At 33.5% G+C, this 12,017-nt stretch overlaps 1 protein-coding gene across 3 annotated transcripts in view; it reads right to left on the bottom strand.

Moving 5' to 3' along the window:
- Positions 1-12,017, bottom strand: part of LOC149303174 (neurexin-1-like) — a 619,545-nt gene that overhangs the window by 278,074 nt on the left and 329,454 nt on the right. For all 3 annotated transcript variants that reach the window (XM_089481601.1, XM_089481603.1, XM_089481600.1), the window contains one exon: positions 8,474-8,647. In XM_089481601.1, the coding sequence (XP_089337727.1) occupies positions 8,474-8,647 (174 nt within the window). The remainder of the gene's footprint in view (positions 1-8,473; positions 8,648-12,017) is intronic.

Below are 12,017 nucleotides of genomic sequence, written 5' to 3' on the forward strand. Positions count from 1 at the left end.
ATGTAAAGTGGTCCAAAATCAATTTAAAAATGTAAAATATTCCCTATTCTTTTATTAAACATCTATGGACAGTACACCTCGGTATGTGTGTGCAACTCTATTGGTCGTTTCGGCAGGGGGCTCGCCTGCCATCAACGAATGAAGTGCATTCTGCAGTTCTGCAATTCACTCGTTGATGCCAGACCAGCCCCCTGCCGAAACGACCAATAGAGCTGCACACACGTACCTTCACGGCAGCTGCTGCTGCTGTGATGTGTTATTAACCCCGTATTAACCCCTGCTAGGCAACCAGGAGGAAAACGAAGATTAAACGAGCACGAAGAATGTCCGCGAATATTCGCCCGAAGAGAAGACAGGAACGGGCGAATATTCGCGGAATACGAAGAATTTTTTTTCCCCGAAGACGAGCACGAAGACGAACACGAAGAGCCCCCTGGTGCCCAAGTCTAGTTTATACCCTTTATGGACTCATTATAAGTATTCTTGTTGAAATGCTAAACCATGCCAAAGTGTCCTTTACAAAATAATTAATGGGAAAGGAGGGTAAATAAGTGTGTAAAAAATTATATGATGCTGTTGTTTGATTGGATTGATATTGAAATATTCTTTACCATGATGTATTCAATGTAAACATTCCAAATAATGTATGTAGAAATATATATATTGTCACAATATATATATATATATATAATTTTTTTTAAATGCATTTGACTAAGACTCATTGACCAGCATATGCTGCTGTGTCATAATTGCTCAAAGCATTACTTAAAACCACACTTGTATTCGTTTACTGAAACCAAGTATTAATTCATTCATTCATTATTATTATTATTTATATTTTAATGACTTATAACATCAAGATGTTGCAACCAATATTGCAAGTATTGTTTAAATGACCTGAAACTGTGCCATTCAAATTGCAAATAAGTGATAATTATAAAAAGAAGCTGTCTGGTCAATCACCTGTTAATTTTTTATATAATTACATTTAAAACATTCAATACATTTGAATTGGTAACAATGCAAAATTTGTATTAAATACATGTTGCAAATAATTTGCTCGATCAATATATTGTGCTATAAAAATTACTCTGTCTAGAAATAAGTTAACCTTTTTAAAGGTTTTTTTTAAATAATATGTTATTTCATTGATCATATTCTTTGAGTGAAGTTGGCAAATTCATAAATGTCAATAGTTTTTATGGAGGGGATAGTCATGCAAATCAGTTTATCTTGATTATGACATATAATGTTTGTGTGTGTATGTATATATATATATATATATATATATATATATATATATATATATATATATTTCTAGTATATCTTGTGTGTGTATAAAACCTTTGTAGCACTGTAATTTTATTTGTATTATTATAATCCATGTTTTTTTGTTTACTTTATTAAAAAATGCCATGCACAAGGGTGTTAAAGATGTAGTTTTGATATGGTAGGTGCAGTGAAGTTTAATGATTTTTAATGATAATCATTCCTGTGTTTGTAGAAGCAGCAAAGTACATTCAAAATATAAGAGCTTTTTATTTCCTTTTCATTCTACTGGGGAGGGTGGTAGATAAGGGGAGAAGCCTCCCAGTAGATGTGGAAGAGGCCAATACAGAGAGGGAATTTAAACATATTTAAACTGAATCTAACACAAGACTTATTAAGGTCTGATATTTTACAGCAGAACAAATGGTCAAACTAGATGGGCTGATCTGCCACCAGATTCTATGTTTTATGTTACATTGTTATTGTGTTAACAAACCTTTTCAAATGAATAATTATAACGATTTATTCATGTGAAATATCCCTGCTTATTTAAAATATATAGTGAGTGTTTTAGGGTAATATTAAAGCAAGGAATTTTTCATGTTTCTCACATTTTCTTTAAAGTGAGAATGCCTGTCTAAAGAAATCACAAAGAAATTCAGCTTTTGTGATCCATATTCAAGACTTGTGTCAAAAAAACATAAAAGATTTCGTCTGGAATAACTGTTAAGAAATAGCTACTTTAAAGCAGAACATCTGTCTCTGGGAGATCACTTTGTGCAGTTTGCTGTTTATGATTTGGAGACCTAACATTTTAAATAATAATGCCTACTTGGCATAATTACTTGCAAAAAGTTAGACTGGCTAAATTATAACCATTAGAAAAAAAATGGCAGAAGGAAATAACAGCTTTTATATGATTAAAAAGCTTGTTCTGCATCCCAGTTTCCAGGACACGGAGTAATGTATTGAATAGTAAAAGAAGGCTGATCATTTGTCAAATATTTTTGAGCTCTTGTTGAACATTAGGAAAATGTTCACATACAGTATAAATTTTAAATGATTTTTGTGTTTTTCTAGTGTGCCGCCACATAGCTTGTTTCAAGCCCTCACCAGTGGTAATTTCCTAAAGCTACTGTCCCACTCACTTTTACAACTATACCCTTTGCAGGGTCATAGCATTAGGGCCCGTAGCCACAGTCAAATTGATATGATATCTAACACTTTGTTGTATCTGGTAAGGGTCGCATTTGAGCTGCCTGATGGCAATTTCCCTGTGATTTTTTTCTCAAAACCGATGTATCATCAGCCTGCGACTCAGCCTTCGACCTTGCCCCAGATGCCAAGATCCCTACTTACAAATCTGCTCATCCAATAAAAATAATTACAAAATGTGGCACCATTTCTATATTCCCAAGGAATGCTTACATCTAAACTGTACTGGCTGGAAAAGTGGGGGATTAATAGGTTAAGTCTTTATTGCCAGAGCAACAGAAGCAAAAGAATCAGAGTTGTTTTCAAGTGATTTTCACATTTTTTAAAGTTTTATGTAACATGCTAGGGCATTAAGTTATGTTATTTTGGAGGATAATACAGAAGTATAACACACATGAACAATATGGAATTAAGCTATACTTTGTTTGTAGTCAGTAACCTGGAAACAAAAACATGAAAAATGAGTAGCTGTTAGATTGACTAGATCGGGGTCCACTTCTCTTGTACTACATAAAAAATAAAGTATATCAGGTGTATTTAATGCTTTTTCGAGGGGATTAACACTAAACAATTAACAATGTATGCCCCCAGGTGAGATTACAAATGTTAAGGGTTAAGATGTTTTCAGAAGGAGTGTTAAGATCCACTTTAGACAAAAAATTAAGTGAACTATTTCACATGGTAAACTAAAAAAACCTTAGTATGACACTGACTATATAAAAGGTCTCTTGGCCAGCTGCAGTGATTCAAAGTATCAAAAGAAAAAAAGGATAAAGGATTAACTGAGGTGCATATGTTCCTTTCTAGTTTATAGTGAATAAGGATGACCTTCACTGGTGCTGTCATTTTGGGACTGTCTTCTCTAAGTGCCAACCCCAAGGGTAGAAGGTAAGGGGTAAATAAACCATGGTACACCTAAATTAGGACTGTTGTGTGTCATATGTTATTTATTTGTCTTCAAAACCTTACAAGATCTGTCATTTTTTTTTCTTTAAACCAAAAGAATTATAAATGAGGTAGAAAGTCAAATGATTAAGGAATTCTTTCTCGGTGAAATTCTAGTAGTATTCAATTGTAGTAGGAATCATGTTTATAATGCTGTAATTAGTGTAGTTTAAAGGGTTAAATTCTGCAGAGAAGGTAGAATGCCATCTATTTATGCAAAGCTGTTACTTATTTGTAAGTGAAACATTTTGAAGACAAACATTGTGCAGTTCTGTTTGGGATATTGATCATTATTTTCTATTCAATCCGGCTAGTAACACAAACACACAATTGGCATTTTGCCTTAGTGTATATGAGTCTGGTAAAAAAAAAAAAAAAAAGTGCACATCCTGCAGTGTAAATAAATTAAAGAATATCAGCAGAATGTGGAAGGAGGTGATAATTGCTTCTGTGCTTGGAATATGACATCACCCAAGATGTTTAACACCTAGACACAGCATTTGCTTATTTGCATAACGTTTGATAATGGTGAGTTTATTCATAGCCTCATAAAAAGCTTTCAATAGTTGCTTAAGGGTGCCAAGTAAGAATAAAATTGTGATATCTATCTATCTATCTATCTATCTATCTGTCTATCTATCTATCTAGTATATAAATGGTTAATGTATCAAAGAATGAAAAAATGATGAAAATAATACAGTGATCTGTGATATTAATATATATTTTGCTATATATATATGTATATATATATTTGTCAGCACCATATACGCATAAGATATCTTGTCTGCTTGTGATGGCTTTATTATCAGAAATAATCATTTCACAGTGGTTTATTTTTATCACTTGCACACAGACCATGAGGGACAATAGGAATCCACTCATGTAGAAAATCTATATATTTAGGACTATCCCAAAGATTAACTGTTTCTGCAAATTTTTTTTTTGCTTTAGCTTACTATGAATGTTATAGGTGGCACACAGAAAAGCACATACATGCGTGTGTGTGTGTGTGTGTGTGTGTGGGGGGTATATTAATACATTGATTAACAATCAATACTGCAACCCTTTTGTATAATAAACTATTTAGTTACGTATTAAGACTAAGGTTTGTGCAAATTAGTAAATGTGTCAATTAAAAAGCACATTCCTTTGACTTCTATAGTGACCTCATCAATTTGCACAGGGTTCAAATGTAACAGTACATTAAGAATCAATTGATTAAATGGATTCTTGTGTGTACTTATTCTTTTGAACATCTTCACGCAAACTTTACCTATTTTATCTAAAGTGTTATGTTTTGTCTACCATCTCTTCTATAGGAGAACACTTTCATGCCTTACCTCTTAATCGTTCATCCTTCAAATTCAGATCATGTCTAGTACTTATCTTGTTATGAAGATGCCCTTAAACATTCAAGATTAATTTTGCTTCTTGTTTTAGTCATGTTTAAATCGTTGTAGTTCAAAGGGAATCATAGCATAATGTGTGGCTGATACGGATTGCAGACACTCAGTCCTATCAGTTAAAGGTGTTACTGTGTTATCATAAGATCTATACATTAAGTTACAATTCCAGCGCTAAATTCTGATGAATGTTAATGAGAGTAAATGTATTTTACTGGAGTTGTGAGCAAGTCATTTTCAAGACACAAGCCAGTCCAGCCAATTGTAAGATGAAGTTCCTACCAAACAACTTAAAGAACCCCAATTAAATGATAGGGATAATTCAGTGGAATAAAGGTAAGTGGATATAATTGAAAGAAGGAATAAAACGATAGATGTGATAATGATCAGTATCATGAGGGAAAGCATGGAAAAGGCTAAAGAGAAAAAGAAGTTTGATGGAATTTAATCAAAATCTGGAACAGTCCCCATTTGATCTGGAGAAAACTCATTATTGAGCTTAGCAAACAGACTCTGTAGTTTGAAGAAAATGGACTACTGGGGGTTCTAATCTAGCACACAATCCAATTAATGTGTGCCATGGAACTAGTTGGTAATATTTTCACTTTTTCTAATCTACCCACGAAAAGAAAAGTTTGAAAGCATTAAAACCAAAGCAACCAGCTGTGCTATGGTGGTAAAAAAAAACCAAAAAAACCCAATCAATTGCAAGGTTAGCCTTTTCTATTTATTTTTGTTATATAATTATATTGATTGGTAATATTGGACATTGAACCGTGAAATTCGGAAACAGCCCATACGTGAATTAAGGCAAGAATATATTACGTGCTAAATGTCAGAGGAGAATATATCTTGTTTGAGTTCATTCGTACCTTCCTCAATTTTAATGACGTTCTTAATTGTACGTTAGACAAAAATACAAATGCACAATAATAAATCAAGTTGGTTATGTATTAGTGGCTGTACTATTATAGAAGTAAATCCCTAGGCACAGAAAATCATTTTAATAATGTAGGTATTGGTCTAATTATACAATAAATTAGTGTGCAAAAAAACCACACAATTAAATGTGAATGAAACCACACACTGTTATCTCTGTTAATATATAACAACATTTAATCTTTTCCGGTTAACTATGCTATATATTATAAAAAAGTTCATTTTATATTTTGTGTTCTTAGTACAGAGATACCTACATAAATACTGTAAGTATTTAAACATGAAAGTCAGTGATTGCTTATTTTTTGTTAGTTTGAGCTATTTAGGTTGTAGAGCATATGTTACAAAATTGAATCACCGGTATTTTGGTTTTATTGTACCTGCGGATTAGCAATTATGTAATTTCAAATGTGTCTTTTGCTATGTCTATGATGGTATCTCAATTTATAATAATATTAGAACTGAAAGTAGTGATCTGTGTGTGAGTGAAAACCATATCCTCTGAAAAATACAAATTATCACCCTACGAAAATAACATTTTGCATAAGTGTTGAATTATTTCACTATTTGATTTACGTGTTTAAAAAAAGATGACACTGGTCTGAATTCAAAGCCAGAGATATTTCTATCACACATAATTTATTAGCAGTCCTACCACAGATGGCAATGGAAATATGAGCTAAAAACATAGATTTACTGGTCCTGATTCATTAACAAAGATAAGATCATTTTTTTTCATTGCACTCCATGGTAGGTTTGCTATCAATTATGAAATATTAATCTCTGGCATGGACTCCAGCCCATTGTCTTCAACGTTCTTTATATATTACAGATGGTCATAATATTTCAGCCATGTGTGTTTCTATGTCAGGTTCACTGAGTGCTTAAAGCATACAAACCTTGTGCTCTATATAAATCAGTCAGCTCCGAGAATTGAAACATGGCAAATAAGTTCAGGTTTTTCTTCTATTATTTAAAAAAAACAGTCATGCTCTACACTATTTAAAAACATTATACTAACATTTTCATTTTCATTTAAAGATAACATAAAACTATGGCTTTGTTTTCATTTGTGAAAGGGGCAATAAGCTCACCGTGTACTCTTCTTGTAAGGTAATAGTAAGGCACGTCTTTTAGCAGATTATACAAAGGTCTGCCAGGGTAGACATTCCTGGTGTAACAAGCCAAATGCCAAGGGATTTAAGTCAATTAATGCTTAATGCAGTTTAAGGTTGATAATCCCTAGGCAGAATATAGCATTGGGTGAATTGTTCTATCAGTGACAACTGACAATAGAAGAGTGGGGCTTGGTGAAAATTATTTCTGAGAATTTATGGTTGAGCAAGCAATTTAATAAAGCTTTGAAACAGGGCGCTGAGTTGTATAGCTCGGGGTATTAGTAGCAGGGATATGATGGTGGTTCCTCCACGGATCTCTGGTCAGACCGTACCTAGAGTAATGTGTACATTTCTGAAGACTCCATCCCAAGAAGGTTACTAACATATTGGAGTGAAGAGTCAGAAGAGGGCTACTAAAATGGTGAAAATGTTTACACCTGCAAACTAATTGGGTAAGACTAGAGGATCTTAATATGTATGGGAGCAAGAAGAGGAAAGGGCGGATTTGATAGAAACATTTAAATACTTAAAATGGTTTAACAAAGTACAAGAGAGAAGTTTATATTTAAAAGAGGAGAAATGTTAAGCGGTCATAATCTTAAACTAGAGGGTCAGCGGTTTAGATGTAAAGTAAGGATGTTTTATTTTACTGAAATGGAACAGCCTGTCATCAGAAGTGGCAGACGCTAATACAGTAAAGGAATTTAAACATAAATGGGACAAGGCACAAAGCTATTCTGAATGTTAAACAAGAACAAGGACTGATTAGGACCTGAATCTTGAATCATGGGTAGACCAGATGGGTAGATTGGTTTCAATAATGGCGATGATATGATAAAAGATAAAATGTGTTGCTATAAATCATAATATGTGGACACATACATGTAATGAGCTGTATGAAATGATTAACTGAGCTTTTCATTCACATTCTATGTTATTCTTTCTCCTTTCCATTGAAAAGCTTTTAAGAACATGAAAGCCAACATGAAAGAAAAACACAAAACACATTGCAAAACCTTTAATAAAAATCTAATTTAAACATTCAAATGAAACAAAGAAAATGATATGAAACATGACAACTCAAAATGGACACAAAGAAAAAAAAACCCAATAAGTGAACATGAGATTCATGATCAACTTAGAAAAATCTATGAAAAATAACAAGCAATAAATGAAATTTGAGAATACTTCTACATTGCACATCTAAAGTGATATTTTATAATATGAGAATATGCTATAATTCTAATTATATTATTTTGTAAATGAAAATATATATACTAATGAATATTGGAATAGAACTTTTTAGCATTGTTTAATATATATGTGCTCTTTGTTATCACAATATTCTATATCAGACACATTTATTCACAATATAAAAGAGTATTATGCCACCTTGTATATATTGCATGTCATCCAATATGCACATAATTAAGGAATTATTAACTAAAATGAATTAAGTAGCATACGGCATCATAGAAACAATGAGGGCTTGAAGAAGTATATATATATTGGAAAAATATGTGTCTTTTAACTTGCTAGACTCTATGGAAGTAAAATACACAGTGTGATTGAAACTTTTTGTACCTTCACATCCTCTTTCTATTTGCCCGTTACACAAAAGAGCATCTGAGATCAAGTTTGGAAGACGTCCATTTAGATCAACAGAAGCGAGGCAACCTTGGAATCCTTCCTTGGCGTGGACCAGCCTTGGCAAAGATTTGTACATCTCTTTGGCAACACCTCCAATATATAGGTCACCTTGTAGAAGAGAAAGCGCAGAGAATAGCGGTTAAAATACTTTTTTTCGTGAACAGAACAATGCCGGAAAACATGCTGCAAGATACAATTTCTAATTCAGTAACAAAGTGTGGAAAACACGTCTACAAAAGCATAGACCACGAATACAGAATCTGTATTAGACAGTACTCCAGAGAAAACTAATGGGACACTAATGAAGATACATAATTATCTATTTACCTAGTATATCATCCATCTGCAGTTACTATCTGAGAGAACAAGATGCTGCACCTTTGAAACTTCATTAAAGTGTCTATGTGCCATAAGGGTTGCCATGGTGTTGCTCTATTGTTTATTTTTTTCTTTTAGAGAGAGAACCTGTAATAATTGAAATGTCACCTTTTTTCTTTCTTGGATGGAGTAATAAAGATGTCTTGACACAACTGAGCAGTCTTTTATTGATTTCTTTTATACCATGAGATGGAGGGAGAGATGGTTGCTCACTGGGTTGCAGAGAGGCAGATGATACTAAAATAAATTGGTCAAGGAGAGATGGTGCCCTTGTATGCCCTCTGTATACCACCTCTGCAACATCCCATCAAGGAGCTTTAAAGGGAATCCCTTGACCAAGTAGTTGACACCAAGCCAATCATTACTGAAAAGTAATGTACTCTGAAACATTCACTATATTTTCAATGTTCTGTCTATGTGTGTGTGTGGGGGGGGGGTATGTTCCTGAACATTATGCCTTGGAACCCACTTTGCCTAGAAACAGTCCAGTGTCACTCCCTCCATAGAATACGCACATCTCATACACAGAAATAAAGCAGCATCAAGCCGGAGGCATTCAATTACAAGCAATTGTCTCAGACATCAAGCAGTCATGCACCCAAACGACAATTTTTAATTTTGATAATATTTTGTTATTTTTGGGGGTCACATTGATTCTACATCTAACTTGGGTACCTCAATTATATATTCCACTCAATGTAATTTTACAAACTTTGTGGTATATATTTATATATATATATATATACTGTATATATCACAAAATTAATATTTTATATTCATATGTAAAAGCTCACAGAGAAAACTCATCCATATAATTATTTCTGAAAAGTGTGCTAATTAAACATAATCCACGAAGGGAAAAAGAACAAGTAACAAATAAATAACTGTTTGAATAGGGAAACAAAATAGGAGAGGTGTATGGTCAAAAAGCAAAGGTTAAGAGAAGATCAATGCTGCTAAGAACATTTTGACATTATTATGTGATAAATGTATTTCCACTTGCAGACACGCCAGCTGTGAAAGGTGAATCTCCGTTTAGTACAGGCTCTGGTGGTGATGTTTTTACTGCAGATAATCAAAGAATCCCTTGTGTGACCAAATGTCACAGAAGAATCATTGTCGGGGCTCTCAGGATGCAACTGGGTGGATGTTTGATTTTTTGTGTTTTATTATTATTTATTATTCTTTTATTTCTCAGTCTTCCTTTACACTAACAGTTTATTATTATTATTATTATTATTATTTTGTAACAGAGATTAAAAAGAGATATGAACAACTTCATCAGCTAAATGAAAATATATACAAAAAAGTTCACCACCCCCTGCTTATGTAGCATGTTTTAGAGATAGATGGCTCTGTGAAATCAGTACTCACAATTTTGTGATATAAAAATAGATATTAAAAAAGTCAAGTAAATGCCCCTACTTTCATTTAGATGTTTTGCATTCCTCCTTCCAAGGTGATACTGTCCTACAAACTGAATGACAGCTGTCAAGACAGGTCATTGGATCCTTGAAAAATATATTTTCTGCACCTGGCCCTAAAAGTGGTTTCATTCATAAACTACAACAATGTTCACCATCTCTTATTAAAAGCAACTGCATTAAGAACTTATTAAAACTGCCTAAGACTAAGTTTCCACTTGTTGTTTTTTTTTGCAAAAACGCCCATAATAACGCCAATTCAGCCACACGGCGTTTTATTAGTGAAAAAACGCTGCGGCCAGATGTTAGCTGTTCTTCAATAGGAAATCGCACAATGCCATATCCACTTGGCGTTTTTCTGTTTGGCGTTTTTTCAGTCCTCTTTGGCGTTTTTCTGCTTTTTTGAGCTCTGTGGCCGTTTTTCAAAATCGCAGCATGTTGACGTTTGCGTTTTTCTCCAATAGAAGTCTATGGGAGAGAAAAAAGCCATGAAAAAGCCATGTGGGTTTTTTGCCTTGGCGTTTTTTATGGCGTTTTTTTCCACAGTTACAATGCAGAGGATGGACCCAGTATCTGTGTGTCCTACGAGAAATAGGCTGGAAACAAACAGTTTCACACAAAACAAAGTTCATATTGAATTTACACCATTTGGAACATGCCATTACAAACAAACATACCCAACCGTATCCTGCGTGCCAAAAGCAACAGCAAACAATTTGCACCATCATTTGGGGCCATCCTTCCTAGAGGAGCCGACATTCGGAATAAAGCATGCCTTACAAACCACAGAAAAGAGACAAAAGGGTCCGCCGGGGCGTGTTTAAGTAGAACTCTACCAAGGAAATTACATCAGGAGGGGGCAAATACTTGCCATTTAGCCTAATCCCTGGCTGGAAAAACTGCCTAAGGTCAAAAAATCAATTTCCACAGAAAGGCTAAAACGCCAGAAAAAACTCCAGAAAAAACGCCAAAACGCAGGAAAATGCAGTGGCAGTTTTCTTGGCGTTTTTCCTGGCATTTTTCATCAAAACCCAAGTGGAAACCTAGACTTAACAGTATGACCTGGAGCTCTAGGTAATCATTTAGTCACTGGTAGTTGACCTAAGCCTTAACCATCTTAACTTACTCAACCTGTTCCACATCAAAAATTTTATATATATACTTTATTTATTAATTATGGATTACTTTCATAAGTTTTGAGAATTAATATAGTTATGTGTCTTATGTTTCTTTTATATTTTTGCTGGGGTTTTTTTTGGTACAGTTTGATTACTTAATAACCTCACTGTTTACCTGTTACAATATTTTTTTTTAAAGTTACAAGAGTGATGTTGCAAGATTTCTTAATCAAATAAAAAAAAATACAATTCCAAGTAAAACTACTTCAATTTCTATTTACATTTCAACATTTCTAGTAATCTGTAGATGGGTTCACATTAAAGGATTAAAGCAGCCTCAATTATAAGCACTTTTGTTTGGGAATTACCATAAGATTGTAAAATTCCCTGAAGATTTGGCCTGTACCGTAGGGTAATTTCTTTGTCAGTCTTGTTAATAATGATGATATGATTCTTTTATTCCCAGGATTTATTTTATGAATATAATTAAATTATTGTTACATTATCTGTGATTGTGTATTGTAACCATTGCTGTTTCTCGTAATCATTTAGCACCAT

Source organism: Sceloporus occidentalis, unplaced genomic scaffold (genome assembly GCF_023333645.1).
Source record: "Sceloporus occidentalis isolate IW3139 unplaced genomic scaffold, rSceOcc1.0.p SCAF_15, whole genome shotgun sequence".
NCBI lineage: Eukaryota > Metazoa > Chordata > Lepidosauria > Squamata > Phrynosomatidae > Sceloporus > Sceloporus occidentalis.